Source organism: Scomber scombrus, chromosome 7 (assembly GCF_963691925.1).
Source record: "Scomber scombrus chromosome 7, fScoSco1.1, whole genome shotgun sequence".
NCBI lineage: Eukaryota > Metazoa > Chordata > Actinopteri > Scombriformes > Scombridae > Scomber > Scomber scombrus.
The window spans coordinates 19,309,087-19,327,376 of NC_084976.1; the positions used below are offsets into that span (position 1 = coordinate 19,309,087).

Sequence of the window (18,290 nt, forward strand, 5' to 3'; positions counted from 1 at the left end):
GTTCATTCATGTGCTGTGATGTGAAAAAGAAAAATCAAAATAACAATAAAAAAAGACCTACTGAGAGCTAGCTAGTCTTTTACATGTCTCCCCAAGTTATTGAAATAGAGTCAGAAATGTTTTATGCATTATGAATGGTGCCATTAGTTATTATTGTTCTGTTGCCAGATTTAATCGAAAAGCAAGAGATGCCAGCCACATATTTTTTTTTAATAAAGGCATCAGTGCAGAAGTCAACATAAAGAATGGCCTTTAAATAATAAATATGAAAACAGTTTGGACAACAGATGGAGCCAGAGCTGCTATTTAACACAGAGAGGGGCAGTTAGAAACAATACTGAAGTATTAATTTTATCAAAACACAATAAAGTATGAGTGTACAATTCATTGTTCTTCCAGCAGATGGAGGTACAAACACATTTTACCCGTTTTGTGTTCCACTTCCTCTTTCTTCACTGTTGAGTTCTGTGTCTGTTGGTGTCTGTCCTTTTGACCTGCACCAAGAGGCCTTTAAATATTAAGCCCTTCTTTTTTGACCGTACTTTAATATCTAGTATAGTTTATCTTACTTAACCCAAGTTATATGGAGCAATGGCAGATTTCACTTTTATGCACAGAGGTTGTGTACCCTTTACACAGCTGACATATTGACAAGTAAAACAGTGATAAAAGGTGCGATCAATAACAATAATGATGGCTGAGTCCCAAGTTCATGAACCTGATGTATTGCACAATGGCTCAACACTCTGGTTTCTTGGACCTTGAATGGAACTGGGTTCACAATTTTTCAAGTTGGTCTTTAAACAACAGTCAGTTGCCCAAATAAACATTGAAACAGGTTTTTCTTGTTGTAATCATTCGTCCTGCTCAGACTGACCATTAAAAGATCCCTTCATGATTCACTTACAATGTAAGTGTTGGGGGCAAAATGCACAAGCCTCTTTTTGTGCAAAACTTTATTGGTTTTTCTGAAGCTAATATGAAGCTTCACCTGTCCAAATTAGTCATATCAAGTGGATATATTTCAACATTAGTCTTTTTAGTGCCAAAGTTCCTCTTTTTGTAACTATACTTTCACAGGAACAGAGAAACACAAAGAGGGAATTTGATGCTGAAAACACTGTAAATGCAGACATTCACTTGAAGTGACTAACTGACTGTTGAAGCCTCATTTAAGCTTCAGATAAACTTTTTAATGCATTTTTTGCAACAAAAAAAAAGACTGTGTCATTCTGGATTTTGGCACCAATCACTTTAATTGTAAACACATTTGAAGAGGATATTTTAATAGCCATTATGAACAGTAGGAATGATTACAGCGAGTAATCACTGTTCATATGGGCATTGTGACTCTATCCTTGCAAAATGTGTTACCCAAAACTGTGGGAAGTAACAGTGTCTGTGTAGTAGATGACATGAGTTCGCATCTCATTGCTGCATCACTATGACTGTAGCAAGATTGCAGTAGGTATGATAATAGCAGGAAGACGCACCAGATAGTTGAACTAATCTTTGAGACCCTGGGGCACAGTGTGAAAAAACATCTTTCAGTATTCATATGGGCACCTGACTGTTGTTTTATGACACACTTGAATAAGTGTGAACTAATCGTTTAATGTGATCAGTTCCACTTCTGCTTTTACTGCCAAAAAAAGTCAAATTAGACTTTTTTACTGAAGACAGTTTTGAGAGCGGGAAATAGTGTCAATTGTAAAATCAATGATAGAAATGTGCCTATCAGGACATTTAGCCCTTCTTCCCATAGGTATGACACTTACTTTTAATACACTTTTCATTTTTACAATACTGATCTGTATACACTATTGTTGAATTTGTTGTGTTTAAATCAATAGAGTTTTAACCATTCAACTATTGTTTCCATTAAAATCTTCAAAGGCCAACTCCTCTCTTCAATCTTTATTGAAAGACTGTATATCTGTGCACCTCCACACACAGTGAAACTTTAAAAAAAGATTTTTTAAATGATCATCCTAAGTTTCTGTTACCAACTTTCTATAAAAATCAACTTTAAATAAACTGTTGACAGTTACACCTGTTGGATATCAGCATCTGCTATTGATTTTCTTAAATGCTGTTTTTCAATGCAAATAAAAAACAATTCCTTGCTATTTTATTAAGGTTGTTGCTGAATACAAATATCTTAAAACCTAAGCAAATGGAACCAAAACTATCTGAGTGGCGAGATACCACTCTAAGTAAGTGAGAAAACATGTTTTTGTGTTTGTGATATTCGTGTGAACAAACCTTTTGACAGACATCTGGTCTCTGTAACATTGTCTTGTTTTATTATTTGCATCATCTTCCTTCTTCCATGTATTAATCCTGTGGTCTGTTTCTCTTTCCCTTTTTCTCTCTCTCTCTCTCTCTCTCTCTCTCTCCATCTCTCACAGACACAAATATATACATTTCACTTACAGTACATTTGTATATACTATATCATATGAACATTATACATTACAAGTTCTGTCTACATGGTACATGCAGAATTGACAGTAGTGAGTAAAGGCAGTGGTGGGAGAAGTAAAACTATGTACTACTTAGTTCTGACATAGAGTAAACTTGTAAAAGATCAGAGCACAACAGGAGTGATATTTCCTGCCGAACGTCACCATGTTGTTTAGTCCATTTGGACATCTGTACAGATTTTTCATACATTTTCTTTATTTTCATCCATTGATTACACTGTGACTTTTTTAATTACCCTCTCATTCTCCTCAACAAGAACTTCTTTTCCATCTTGTCTCTGCTCTCGTGTCATCTCTCTCTTCTTCTTTGTCAGGAGGTAAAACACCACCACACTTCCCACCACCACTACACTGAGGGTGAGAATCACGAATCCCAGTGCCAGTAAGTGAGAGGTTCCCCCTTTAGACTGGTTTAATTGGTCCCACAGTCCCACAGCCACACAACTGATGCCGATGAGAGTTCCCCAAAAACCAAAGGCCAGCATGCATGATCCACAGGACAGTTCAGCACCCCCGGTCATCACGGTGATGCCCGCCACAGAGACAACCCCTCCTGGTAAGGTCACTGTCCCAGACTTAGGGTCGTAGGTGACAGCTGATAAAGAAGAGGGATCAAGCGTTTCCATCTTGCTTGACATGTTTTCCTTGGTAGATGATCAATTGGGCATTTACATGCAGCTTCTTCTTATTGCTTACCCCTAAAACACAACACAGTGTCCTGATCAAACCCATAACACCCTTTCTTTTTGTAGCTTTGAAGTTGGAAAAATAATTTTACTTACATTATTAAAAACTAAGACTCTTATTTTATGGCTACACTATTCAATGAAATGGAAATATTCTAGATATCTTGTATAATTTTACTTACATTTCCCAAAAAATTCTGGGATCTCCACTACAATTTAAAATAAATGTTTATACGAGTAAACGTGTGGCTGCATGCACAGCACAAGTTTGTAATGTCTTGACAACACACTGCCAAGCTGGGTAAAATAACTATAGAAAAATAATGATATTTTAACATTCGTCATTTAAATGGCAAACAGATAAAATAACATAACATTTCTAAACTGAACTAAATTAAGATTTAATACAATTTTAGATACAAAGTAAAATCTTTTTTTCTTTGGTCTGTCCCATTGGAACTAATTAAGTAGACTGTGTGATATCCTGAATGCTTTATTCAGCAGACAGCAAAACATAAGACTTTGTTTCTTCAATCTAATGGGTTGAGGCCTATCATTTTACAATTATGTAGTGCAAACAAAATTGCTCATGTCCTCTAAACTTTGTCCCCAACTAAAATCAAGATCTCAGGATCCTAGAGATATTTTGGGCTTCATACAGTATCTTTACTGTATTAATCAGTTGGATAAAAGAGAATATGAATATGTGGGGTATTTGCTTACACCATGAATTCTGATGGATTAATTTAATTCATTGCAGTACTGAGAACTTCAGAAAAACAAAAATGTTGTATTTTAAACAAAAAGTATAGCAATGCTTACCTCAGTGTTGAGTCAGGAGCACAGATGGCAGTGGAAAATGATTTTAAGTTAAGGTCCTTAAATTTTGCAAATGTTCGTTTACAGATGTGTGAGTGATTTCAGCAAAAGCCTAAAAGTGTTTTAGGCTTTCTCTTTAGACAGTGGATGTAGAAATGGGAGACGGGGGCCAAACGCTGTTACCTTTATCCAATGCGTCACGACATGAGGCCCCACAAGATGGTGGACACAATTGTCAAGATTGTTGTCATCGTTTGTTGTTCCTCTCTTTCCTTGTGTTCAGAAGGAAGCTCCCGTCTGTCATTAAGCGTCATTATAACCCATTATCTGATATTTATCTAGGAACTACTCCCTTCCTCTGTTTCTCTCTCTATCAGTCTTAAAAGTTGAGTTGTGTTCCACCGAGGCCTTGTTTGAGCTTTGAAAGAATTTTTCTGTTTCAAAACATGTTCCTATTCAGGACATGTCGTTGGTAGCAACTCTTATTTCTAAAACGTAGGCTCAAATTAACAATGTGACAGTGTTTATATGATTTGGAAATATGGTCCTTGAACTGTTGTCTACTCTGAAAACAGTTGCTCCCTTTTTTTATTTCACTGGGCTGTTCATTCAGGACAAACTTTTAAATTGCAGAAAAATACCTTTTTTCATAATTCTTTTACCAAGCATCAAGAAACACATGAGTGACTGACTTGCTGTGTTGATACTGAGCAGAGCAGATTTGCAGTATATATATCAGTGCTGACGTAGAGTTGTCTCACAGGTTGATGCTGTAACACAGGTGAAGCTTGATACGTCCATTAATAGTCTGTAATGCTGACTAGCCAACTGGAAACTTGCCAGTGGTGAGTCAACAATCTAATTGAAGATAATTGTAGATGTGATGACTCCTGCAATTGACAAACTTTCACTCTTTACTACACTGTTTTTTATGTGTAGTATATGTAACTGCCTGCAGTGAAATATACTGTAGATCATATTTAGTTCTGCATATCAGTATACTAGCCAAATAAATTTTTATTTGTTTTGTTACTTAATATCTTAAACTCTGAGAGTGTCCGTATTGTTCTCTGTTGCCAGCAATCCACATCACATCAATCCTTAGCTTTTTGACAAGGAGAAAAAACATTTCAGAAGTGACCACAAATCCCTGTTTGCTCCAGCTTTGGAAATTAGTCCAGCCTAGGATATAAGTCAGATGTCAGGGATTGTTTTGTGGAGAGGAGGGGGTAATTCTATTGGTCATGGCATTCACAGGATGATGATGTTAATTGGCTAAGTGTTGGATTGGGTGGGACGGGTCGGGGCTTGAGTAATCCAATAGATGGACTCATGGTGCATATTTATGGAGCAAGTAAATCCTGCTGCAAAAAAGGCATCGGTCATGGTCATACAATGTAAACAACAGAGTATATGCAAAGGAGTCCACAAATGCTGACAAACTAAACTTTCAACTGCAACCTTTCTACACTTGCTTTGGAACACGTACCTCTGCTGTACACCCCCACTTCATGATACATTGTCCTAACAGTTAAGACAATCAAGATAATACTTTCAATCTAATCAAAAGGACAGACAAATGAAGCAGACTGATGACGTCTGCCAACGTGTAATTATTATTACCGTTACCCCTACTGTGGGGTAATGGCTGTTGACAAAACAGGAGTCTACAGAGAAAGGCCTGAAGAAAATAATTAAGCTACAATAATATAAGCAAGGACATCAGTGCGCATGTTTGTATCGATCACTGAGTGAAACCTTTAGTGCATGAAATAGTACTTTGATGAAGAAAGGGGAAATACAAGGTGAGCCTGGGGCCAAACAAGGGTAAGAGAAAAGACACCAGGGCTGAATGATGGTTTAGTAAGACAAGCCCAAGCAGAAAAGACAAAGAAAGTAGAGCATCATCATAGCTAAGGTAGGACAGGAAGAAGGGCATGCACAGAAAAGCCCGGAATAGATATTGTGAGGGACGTAGGTGGGATTGTAGGTAGAGGTGGATCGGAGAGAGTTTAACTGCCTGGACAGATGGTAGGCTGGAATTACTTGTCAGTGGTCAACTAAACCCATTGAAAGGCCACTACTGAAATAGCAGAGTGCTGCTGAAGAACCTAAAGCTAGCTTTGCAAACCGACCTGGTGTCATGTTTACAGTTTACCAGAACATTCTGCAAATCTGTTTCCCAGTTTACTTTTCAATGTAAAGTTTTTTTCAATGTTAAGTCTGCAATCACATCTCAGTTTCATGAAGGGGTCCTAACTGCAAAGGTGCACTGAATGGCATTGAACTGTTTATTGGTTAATATTGAGTTAAATATGATTTCTTAAACTCTTGATAAAAAAACAAGGCCTACTAATAAATCAGAATACATGCAGTTATTAAACAGTTCAATATAGGAATAAACTGAACACAGTCATTTAATATAGAACTTTCCAGGTCTCAGGATCTAATAGAGAAAATTAGGATGCAGTGGTTCATTTCAGTCAAAAGGCTCAGCCACCTTAAATCCCGCATTAACAGAATTAACCCAGTCATCCACAGTAGGAGTGTTTCTCCCCCTGCTTTCCTTATCTCTTACTGCCTTACTGTTGAGACAGTCAATTCTCCAGCGATCATCTGCCCACTGAACGCACAGGTAAGCTTTCCCTACATTTATGATCATTGTGACTGTGAATTACTGAGTAGTATTTCTAAATTTAGGATTTCATACATGGAGACTGTACCACATGTGTTAATCACATTTTTTTGCAATCACTTTTCAGTTTGATCCCCGAAAACAGAAGAGGAGGTCAAGCCTGTGAACGAAAATATATTTTGGGCAAAAGAAAAAATTCAAGTGGCAAATACTTGCCAGTGAGTTTAAACGGATCACCAACTGACTATCAACTACCATGGGAAATACTACAAGTAGCGCAATATCAAAGGAGATCCTGGAGGACCTGAAGCTCAGCACCAAATTCACTCAGACCGAGCTCTGCCAGTGGTATGAGAACTTTCAGAAGCAGTGTCCAACAGGACGCATATCACCTGAAGAGTTTGAGGAGATCTATGCCCGATTTTTCCCCGAGAGCGATGCCAAGAGCTACGCACGACATGTGTTTCGCTCCTTCGACACCAACGATGATGGCACTTTGGACTTCAAGGAGTACATCATTGCACTGCACATGACCTCCACTGGGAAGACGACCAGAAAACTGGAGTGGGCTTTCTCTCTGTTTGATGTCGACAAGAATGGATACATCAACAAGACAGAAGTGACAGAGATCTGCCAGGTAAAGAGAATTCATGAGGCTGTGTGGAAGACACAAGTGATAAGTCATGCTCTAGTTTCAGACACACAGTGTTGATGGTATCCACTATATTTCTACTGTGTCATGTTGTGTCCTGTTCCTCACGTTGTAGAGACTAATTCGTTAGATATCTTTTACTCTGATGATTTACTATCCCTTTAAACCCATCTGGAGCAGTTGCGGAGAATAGCGTCATCATATTCTGAACAGGAGTGATTTTAGACAAGATTTATTTATATTTTCAACTTTATTGGTGCCATAAGGAGAAGAAGTCTTTATCCAGCTCACCGACCCCCATGAAATGTTAAATTAAGTTGACAAAGCTAAGAAAGGGGGAAAACATAACTGGGAAAACTGAAATAATGATGATAACAGGTTTAGCTAATGGAGGTTTAGCTAATGGAGTCTGCTTATCATCCCTGAGTCTAATCCAGGTTTCTTTTATATGTGAGGCTGGCACTTTCGACTATTTTATGCTAATAAATAAAAAATAATGTCAGCCATTGTTTATATAATCAAAACACGGTCTGATGGAGGTTGTGAAGTTTTTTTATTTTCTGATTTAAGACAAATGATATAGAATTATGAGGGGCTTAGACAGATCAGTCAGAAATCCAGCTGGCATTGTAATTGGATTTAATTCCTGGCCAACTGGCCTGAGTCCATTTGTATTATGTTTACAACCACAAAGCAAAATAGCTACATTTTAAATCCTTGATAAAAGCTCAAAATTTATAACAAAATGAGATTTTTCCCCCAGTCTGTTAAACAGTCAGATCTGCTATGTGCACAGAAACTAAGAATAACATCTGTTCTAGATGTGGGTTTAAAGCAGGAAAGAATGTAAGGAAGGCAGGAATAGTTCAGTCTAGTACTACACTGAAAGGATAGACTGGTTAATTAAAGGTGTAAACAGGGTCATGTATACTTTAGCTGAGGGTATACTGCTGCTTGACACTGCCTGGTTTTAATTTCATAACTCAATTGTAACTACTTGACATCTACAAGCTCACAATCTGAACTGTACAGGCCACAGGATCAGAGGGGCAAGAAGGAGAGACAGCGCAGAGAGAAAGGAGATGACATCTTGGTGTTTGGCCTGTGGCCTGAGTCTTGGCACTAATCCATGTTAATCTAGGTGTCTTAAATGTGGGAGATGAGTGCTTCCTCTCTAAGTGGGACACACACTTAAGGGCCTGAACGTGAAGTGCACAATCATTTAGTCGTTTAAAATCTTCTGGATTCTAAGTGGCCCACAGCAGATGAGCCATATCTGAAAAATGACACACAGACCTGAATCATGTTGCTGTGTTTGATTTCTAATTTTGACAGAACCAACAATTTATACTCCAGGATAGCTCTTAGAGTTGCACATGGCAGTCAGATCAAATGTCATGTAGGACTGCAGGCTACCTTTACTGTAAGATTTAATTAATCCAAATTGCACAAACTATACAGCCGCTCCCAACAATGATACCGGCTGGTGACCTTTCTCTGTATGTCAAAGAATTGAGCCTCAGAGCATACTCACTCATTCAGAAGTCAACATGCTTCTTGTCTTGTTCACATTTGTATTATGTGCTTTGTTGACATTTTTGCATTATTTGTATGAGAGAGATGATGGAGCATTATCACCCATCTTATACCCAACCCCCTCTCAGGCCATATTTAAGCTGATCCCAAAGGAGGAGCAGATCAAGCTACCAGAGGATGAGAACACACCCGAGAAGAGAGCCAACAAGCTGTGGTCATACTTCGAAAAGAAAGACAGCGGTAACGGAAATAACACACATGTATATAGATTGTGGCCCCACTGTGCATGACAAGTTGTTGTGATCTAGTCACTATGTTCTTATATTAGAGAGAGATAAAAAAATATGTTAAAGCTCTTACTACCTTTCCTCAACAGCTGTTCCCATATCCTGTAGTGAAGATTACATTTTACAATCAGCTGTTTGGCTTAACAACGATAGCAGCAATAAATCCACCTGTTCCCCAGTTACAGCATCACTTGTGTCATGCAAGCTTTATTATGTGTATAGTAGCCATAGGCCATGCAACCTTAGGTGACTTGCATGCTACTGTCCCCCACACACACAGAAGATAATACCTTATTTCTTAGATGAGACACAGAGTTATTATAACCTCATCTTTACTCTTTGCTGCATATCTTGTTTACTGTTTTTATCCCACTCTAACATTTCTTACTCTTTCTTTTTTTCCTCATAGAGCGACTGGCTGAAGGAGAGTTCATTAAAGGAGTGATTGAGAATGAAAATGCTATGCATCTTATCCTCTATGAACCACTTAAACAGTAAAGTCATCCGTACCCTCTTTTGTCTTATTAGATCCTTTCCATGCTTTAAACATTTTTTTTGTCCCCCCAGTATCAGATTTATCAGAGGAGTTTCTCCTCTTTGATCCATCCATCCCCTTCATGTAAATACTCTTTTATGCAGTGTCTAAGTTGTAAGTTTCATCATACTGTATGTCATATTGTTTTACTCATGTTTGTCAATGCATGTATATCAAATAAAGGCTAATAGGGACGAGTAATAGTATAGCGTTTTAAAACGTGTATAGCAAAGTGATTATAATATAGTATAATCCAATAATATATATATGTATATATATATACAGTATATATACACACACACACACACACACACACATATATATATACTTACATATATATATATATAAAATAGAAGATGTATAATAAATACTATACATGGAGATATTGATTGTCAAGTATATTAGTGTCATACCTGATTGTTAGCTCATTAAAGCATTTGTTTTTTTACAGAACTGGAAATGTCTTACTAGAGGTTTAGCTCTCATGTGTTGTAATCTATACTGTGTACAATAAAGTGTTTCTCATACATCTGTACTTTGAAAATCAATTTATTTATCTAACCCAGGAAACAAAGAAATCATGTTTGACTTAGAAACATACTGTGTCTAACCGAATGCTGGTGGTTGACAAAGTGCTGCTTTAGGTCTTAAGTTTTCAATTGTGTTTATCTCAGACATTAAATCCAGGATTATCCCAAATGTATGTGTAACCTCCAGACATTCAAGGTAAATGTATTTAACTTGAAATTTGATAATTGTATGTTCGACACAGGGAAAGTAGAGTGACATGTTCATATATAAATGATAATTACCCTGAAAGTGTTATGTTTCCACTGTGTACATTGCACTGGTTTTTGCAAGTGTGTGTATGCAGGCGTGTGTGTGTGTGCGTGCGTGCGTGCTAGCATTTATTTTCAACTTTGAGTCTGACCCCCCCTCTTCCTCTCCCTCCCCCTCCTCCTATCCCTCTCCCTCTTCCTGACCCTCTCTCCTCTCACATGCCTCCCATCTCTCCTCACTCCATTTCTCCTTCTTTCCATCCAACTCGGGATTACTGGTTTACACATAATCTTCTGTTCAACATCAGAGAGCAGACTTTTCAAAATCTCTGTAATCTTTCTATCTCTATGTGTCTATCGTATGGGTTTGTCTGCACATCTGCAGAGACCGCGTTTGTTGTAGCATCTGGGACACATGCATTGCATCAAAATATTGTAAGTCAAAAGTTTGACAAACAAGCAAAAAACATGGAAGAATCCATACAAAAACTGACTTCACAAAGACTTTAAAAAAACAATAAATGTAGTAAGCAATTGCTCCTCCATATCTGATAGTTGAGAAAGGAGTTTGGAAAAGAACGCTTTTTGAATGTCCCACTCAGATAAATGAGATTGAGTTGCACATTTACTCTACAGGACAGGCTGTTCTGTTGGGCATCAACAGGAGAGAAACATCCGTTGTGTAAGCAGTAAAATACCAGAATTATTAAGATGACTCTCATACTGACACACATTCTTCTGAAGATATAAAGAATAAATTATACAAACATGTTTATGCATTTACATAAAGAGACATACATTTACTTTCCTACCATGAGGCACTGAGAAATACCCAGGAAAAACATGCAGTCTTGCATGCCAGTGTTGCCTATGTACTGTATACATTATGATGTAGGTTTTATATTAGATATGTATCAATCACAGGCCTTCATGCCTGATAAATGCGTCCTAAATGCAGGAGCAGAGTAAAAGTATCTTTTTGCTCACATTGGCTCCAGCACATCAACATTGTCTTTCTTTTTTCAGTTTTTTGGTCCTTTTAGTTGTTGAGAGTAACTGATGTCTTAACAAGGTGAATCAACACGGTCCATGGCGTCCTCCATCTCGTCCATCTCTCTCTCACAGTCTTCACACCCCTCTGGCCCGCAGCCTCCTACTAAAACCAACGTTGGCACGTCCCCATTCCCCACTCCTACAACACTGCCATTTGGGGCCCACGCCACGTCAATCATGCCGTCTGGGCACTGCAGCAGGCCACTGACAGAGTAGAGCCCGCCCCCTGGAACCACCTCATCGTAGGATGGCGCGTGTGTGGCGGCTCTTGCTTCCTCCAAACGCAGCCGCTGTCTGCGACGGAGCTCAATGATGGTCTTTGTGTAAGAGTTGAGAGTGACCACGGCAGCCCCCATGCAGCAGCTGAAGGACACCCAGGCAAGACTAGAAGAGATGAGAAGCATTAAATAATAGTTTGTAGAGTAAGTATTTCAGGCTGATGCTTGAACAATATAAGCTTGTAGGATTTTCTAATGGGCAACCACCTACGCAAATGACCAGCCATAGTCCCAGGACTGAGGCCTCCAGTCTTTGGGGCCCACAATGACTGTCATCTGAAATACAGTGGTGTACATCATATGGGCCACCATCCCAAGAAGACCTACATGGGTGATCAAACCAACAAAAACAGACAGTTAAGTCCAGGAAAAGCAGTTGACCAAGAAAATTGAAGATAAAGTGACAGAACTAGGATTACTGGCCATATAGAGAGGAGTGGTTATAAAATAAGAGAAAGACACAACATAATGTCAAACTGAAGGGTACACAAGGCCTCACCTGATAGCACAGTACAGATGGCTGCATAGGCATTAATTTTTAGTGAGTGCATCTCTTTATGCGAGCACAGGACTTCCAGCCACATGAGTAAGAAGCCCATCCCCAGCAGGCCGATGTATGTAAACTCTGAAATTACTGACAGCCAGAGCACACCTGCAATGTGCACAAACACATAGAATAAAATATTAATATTGGGCCAAAATATTAATTTAATGTTTTTCAGCACAGGAAGGTTAGTTGATACAAGGCTCACCTTGTGTTTCCCCAGGAGTTAATTCAATAAAGCTTCGGCATTTCTCCCCTGCCAACATAATTCACAGATATGAACAAAACAAAATCATTATTCTTTGAGTTGAAAAGCTAAAACTGAAAAGAACCATAAAACTTGACCCAATACTGTGACCAGGTGAGAATAAGTGAGTTAATTTATGACTGGAAGCTTGTGCGCTTTGCAGTCTCACCATCGCTGTGTTTCTCACAGCTTTCCCAGAAGCCGGTGTGGAAGTATCTGAAAGCAAACTTGTCTTCCCCCGTCTCCCAGATGTAGTGAACTGCATTTGCCAGCTGCCTCTGTCTGATCTTGGCCAGCTCTTCCCTCCTGGCTGGAGACAGTGTGCGGTTGAAGGGGTTTTGAGTGGGACTCTCTGTGGGACAGCACAAGGAGATGACACTGAGAAGAGCATTTTTATGTTCATTTTTGTACCTTCTTATACTTATTATACAGCACATAACAGAGTTGGTGGCTGGACAGTAATCCAGCAGACACTGAGCGGAGTGCCAGTCATCATCTCTGTCTTCACAGCTCACAAAAAAACAAACACATTCATACTAACACTATCTATGTGGAATCTTTATTCTCTGAACCTAGCCAGACATTTATTTGGAAAGTGGAAGGAAACCCGCATGAATGGGTGCAAAATCTTGCAAACATCAAGTAAACACAGAACCCTCTTCCTGTGAAATACCAGCACATATAACAGATCCACTCTGAGGAAACACACTCACACAAACAGACTCGCATACCATATATGCACATATTGCTCCCTAATTTGTTGACAGAAAAGAAAAAGAAAAATATAAAGCACCAAAAGGTCAGTCCACACCTTGCATGTGGGTGGGTGTTGATGAGGAATTCATTGGAGGTGAGTATGTGCTTTATAATGAAACAGGCACAAAACAATTGAAAATATGCAAATCACACTATAGCATCCAAAGTAACATGCCTCAGTGTTTTACAGTAACATGCAGCATTGTGTTGTGTTTGAAAATCAGGTTCAGAAGCACAAGGGAGAGTTAAATCCACCACTGTACTGTGGGTAAAGGTGGATCTTCTTTTTGTGCAAGTACACAAAGTACATAGCAATCAAAGTTGATTCCTTTATGCAGTAAGAACTGTTAATCTCAGTGTGGATTACGCATGTCTGTCAAAAAAAATAAAGCACAGGGAGCAGGCATTGTAAAACCTCTATTTGGGAACTACCCTCACACCCCACAGATTAAATCTAAGCCACAATTAAATTCATGGTCGGACTAAGGTGGGCAAAAAAAGATTAAAACCAGGAACATTGAGTTTCTAATAGGGTGAGATCCAGCTGGATTATTTCTAGATATTGGTTGTTATGTAGTGACAGAGTGCAAAGATAAAGAATTTCAACAATTACGTATCAAGTTCAAAAGTCAAGGCAGAATTTTTTGGTGAAGTCAAAATCAGAGAGCTGCTTAAGGAAGACTTATGAGACACTGTGACCACCTGGCTGTACACACATAACAAGTTGTAATGTACAAACAATGTACTGTATACACACAACAACCTCAGTTTATCTAAAGGCCGGCTTGAATTCCTACAGGATTAATTGAGCATTAGATACATTAGTTAGAGTGCTACAAACATTTTGCTTCTTGACACCCTTCCGACTGTGAAACGGACCACAAGGGTATACTTTTGGTCATATCTCACAGGTGCTTTGTTCTATCATTTTTAAAAAAAAAGATTTTTTCTGGCATAGATGCCTTTATTTGAAGAGAGAGACAGGAAATTACGGGAAAGAGAGAGGGGTGTAACATGCAGAAAGGTCTGCCGGCCGGGACTCGACCCAGGGTCCACTGTGTACATGGCATGCGCTCTTAACCACTCGATCACCTGCGCGCCCTATCATTACAATTTTTCATAACTTTGTCAATTTGCTCATAATGACATCACATCATTGTTACCGTTTCTGTTTTACTTAATGCTTTTTATAAATACCAATGTATTGGGGGACTCCAATCAAAAGCACCCATTTCCACTTATGCAGTTTTAACAGATGGAATGGGCATTTTGAAGGCTTTGTGGAAAGATTGTTCTTGGAATAAAACAGCCATTTTTATACATATTCATTTTACACAAAATGCAAATTAACTGTAACTTTCCAAAAAAAAAAATAAAATAAAATGTTTTGAGAAGAAATAAGTTTTGCTATGATGGTTGTTTCTTACAATAGTTTACTCTCGGGGTCCTAAGAGAGCCCCATTCGGTAATCCTTGTATGTTAGATATGTTGGTAACATGATTAAAGTATCACCGAAACTGAATGTGACTGCTCACTGAAAAAACTCCATCCAAGTGGAGTTCTTTAATGAAGGCTGTGAGTTAGTACTCGTTTGTCAAAGCATGGCAATTGTGCAAATTTTTCAGAAGCACATCAATGCAACAAAGATCCGGCTCTATTTCATTCACATCTTGCGATTGAGATTGAGATTGAGATTGAGATTTGTTACTGGAAAAAATGTTCTCCTATTTCTCAAGGCATCTTAAAGCATGCAATGTACTGTATCGCCTGAGAAAAGATTACCAGTGGCTATGATGTGTGACACCGGATAATTCCCAATGTCTCAATATTCAAATGAAACCTGATAGTTGCAAGAGCCAAATGCAAAGAAAACATCCCATAACCGTTGACATCAAGGTGAACTGCTGCTGTTTATAACAAATTGTGACATGCCCTTTAACGTGTTGCAACAAAGACCAGTCACCAGACAACATTTTTCCACTCATCAGGGATCTAGCTGTGCTGCAGTTAGTTTCTGCTCATGTGCTCACTTTAGCTTAATGCACACACATGTTATTAGCTGTCAGGATGGGAACCTGGTCTTCTTTCTCTCTAGACCAACTTGAAGCTAAATCTTCTGAGATGCTCCTATTCACATGCCTGCTGTTATTTGCACACTTTAACATTTGGAAAACTCTTGTGATGATAGAGTTTAGCCCAAAAAACAGTATAGTTGTTTAGGGAATGCAAGAATCTGTGTATGTGACATAATGATTAGTGTTCTATCCACACATCTTTCTTACTTTAAGATTAAGAATGACACACTGTCAAAATGAAAAGAGCAGTTTGCAGGTATGTCTATATAAGGTGTACTTCAAAAAAGTGGACAGTCAAATGTACATTTATGCAGAGGCCAATTACAGTAAAAAAAAAAAATTAAAAAGCAATCTGAGTTATACTTTAAAGAAATAATAAAGCATGAGGATGCACAGAACAGAAGCACAAAACATCTTTTGATATGGAAGGGGAAAGACATTGTGACTTCTCGGTACCTGTGGTGTAAGGCTCGCTGTTGTTCTGACCACAGTTCTTCATTTTGACAGGAGACAGGCAGAGGGGCTTGACCACCTTGTGAGTGCCCTCACACCAGTAGGAGGTGCAGAGAGCCAGGATGGAGAGGGCCAGAGCCAGAGTGGTCAAGGTCAGGGAGAGTAGGGAGCGAGAGCGACGTGATAAGCGCTCCAGCATGGCCACACAGGGGAAAGAGGAGGCAGGGGAGGTTAGAGAGAGGGGAGAAAGTGAGGCAAAGAGAGGGCGGAAGGGGGACACTGCACTTAGAGATAAGACAACACGGGACAGTGGGTTTGACAAGAGTCCCAGATGGAGCTGGGCGGGTAGGACAGATGCTTTGGGCTGGTTTTAAGAGGTGATGAGCTGCCAGGTTTAAATGGAAAACAAAGATAAATGTGATGTAACAGTACAATCATAAGATGACAAAGCAATACTGTAATGTCAGCATGATTAAAAGAAAGGAAGATAAACAGAATGAGAGGAGAGCGTGGCAGGATAAGATGCCCTGAAGTTGATACACGTGGGAAAGGACAGATGGGACGAAAAAATGAACAAGAAAGGGATTTAGGTGGACGATAGTTCACACTAGGAGAGAACAGTGGGATGCAAGGACATAACAGTATGCTGCACAAGCAGCTTTAGTTTGATATCCTGCTATTGATCCCTGGTGTAACTGATGTGGCCATACATCCTCTGACCTCAAACCTTCCTAGCGTTACACTAGCAGATGCTCCTGACAGAATTAGAACAGTATGGCCGTACTAAAAAAAGCACACAGTAATTTAAAGATAATATAATTTATCACTGAATACTGTATACATGAAATGGACTTACAGGACATTTTCAAAGACAAATGATCACCTGGTGAGAAAGTAAAATGAAAGGGCTGAGTGGAGCACATGAAGGCTTCAGCCGACATGTCCATATGGTGACATCTAACTTTGTTGAATGTTCCTGGGGTCAGTTAAGAGTCATTGTACTAGCTGAGGTCATGTAAATCTTCCTGTCGTCCAGCTGTTTTGATAAGGAGTTAGGTTTTCTCTTCTGTGATTCAGGTTAATATCCTCCTGCTTCCTGATTTAGACACTCTAGCCTGCCACTTATTATGAACACTACTGCTGGACACTATGTACAAGACAAGAGAGAGGGGGTCAAAACAAGAGATTACGTTTTTGATGAAATTATGGGTAAGCCACAGATACAAATGAAATGTTTGCTAGTAATCCCAGTTAATCTTTAATCTGATTGTGTTAGGTGTGTTTTAGTGTGAAATGCTCTCTGACCATCTCTGCTGGCTCTCTAGGTCATGTGATGTCTCCCTGTCAGCCCACAGCCCCTGAAATAGACAGAACACAGGTTAAACCAGCTTGATTTAATATCGACAATAACTGATCTACACAAGAAAAACCCACAGCGAGGTTTCTATTATCTTAATAAGGTTGACCATGAAAAAAGGAAATATATCAAATCTGAGAGAATATCTGAATGTCACAATAATATTACCCTACAATCTGCATTAATATGAGCATCTGTGATCTTTACATAGCATTTTATAAATATGAAAAATATCTATATGACCAAAGGAAAAGCCATTGAAGATATCTGCAAATGGTGTCCTGAAATTGTTAACTTTAAGAAACCATCTGTCAAAAATGTGAACTCCATAATGCTTTTCTTCTTTTATTATCTGCCTCCAAACACTGTTTCTTCTCAATTAGCATTACTCATCAGTCTGGATTTTGCAATCAGTGTTCATATTTTACACATGCAGAAGTATGACCAATAAAAGTTGGCAACAGCATATTAAATAGTTGGATGCAGCCTAATCCAGTAAAGATTTTGCTAGCATGATCATCATCAAGCTTGATAATATTTCTTTCTCTAGAGAAAACTAAAAATACAATCTTCAACATAAAGACAGTTCTGTAATAAACACAAGATTGGTTTTCAAATGCATGGACAGGTTTTTGTCTTTACAAATATTTGAGAAGCTGATTAAAACTAGACACACTAGAAACTTCATTCACTTGCAACAAATCTAATACATCAAGGCTTAAATAACAAGCAACACGTTACATATCACAATTATTGGAGAGTAATCACTGTAAATTACCTACCAATGATCTTTTCTTGTTGCTTGTAGTACTTCAGGTCAAAACAAAGCTGAAGTATCGTAAAACAAACACCAGTTGTCCCTTCTTGTAGTCCCCTAAACCTACAATCCTTGGTCCGCTCTGCCTTGTTCAAGAGCCCTCAGTCAAAAAGCTCCTTAAGAACTTGATTTTAGTTGCTCCATTTTGAACAGATTCTCCGTGTCACCCACCTCTTCATCTTTTTCCTCTGGATCTATCACCAATTTTCCTCCTCCGGGATGAGCATCAGTGACCCTTACCTCTCCAGTTGAACTCCACCCCCTCTTATCCTCCTGGCCAATAGTCGGATGGAGA

The 18,290-nt window shown here is 38.8% G+C and overlaps 4 protein-coding genes across 4 annotated transcripts in view; 2 read left to right on the forward strand and 2 right to left on the reverse strand.

Annotated features, from left to right (window-relative positions):
* foxj2 (forkhead box J2) overlaps positions 1 to 18,290 on the forward strand; it is a 321,604-nt gene that overhangs the window by 290,299 nt on the left and 13,015 nt on the right. The gene's annotated exons all lie outside the window — the stretch shown is intronic.
* Positions 2,699 to 3,124, reverse strand: LOC133982988 (transmembrane protein 100-like). Its single transcript, XM_062421894.1, has one exon. The coding sequence runs from the start codon at positions 3,122 to 3,124 to the stop codon at positions 2,699 to 2,701; it is 426 nt and encodes a 141-aa protein (XP_062277878.1).
* On the forward strand, positions 6,883 to 9,599 carry rcvrn2 (recoverin 2). The gene is made up of 3 exons (XM_062421892.1): positions 6,883 to 7,263; positions 8,943 to 9,054; positions 9,511 to 9,599. Exons 1-3 carry the CDS (start codon positions 6,883 to 6,885, stop codon positions 9,597 to 9,599), a joined length of 582 nt encoding a protein of 193 aa, XP_062277876.1.
* On the reverse strand, positions 11,480 to 16,020 carry si:ch211-149k23.9 (germ cell-specific gene 1-like protein). Its single transcript, XM_062421853.1, has 6 exons — positions 15,825 to 16,020; positions 12,707 to 12,889; positions 12,499 to 12,546; positions 12,246 to 12,398; positions 11,958 to 12,069; positions 11,480 to 11,852 (listed from the first exon to the last, which is right to left on the reverse strand). The coding sequence occupies exons 1-6, from the start codon at positions 16,018 to 16,020 to the stop codon at positions 11,480 to 11,482; spliced, it is 1,065 nt and encodes a 354-aa protein (XP_062277837.1).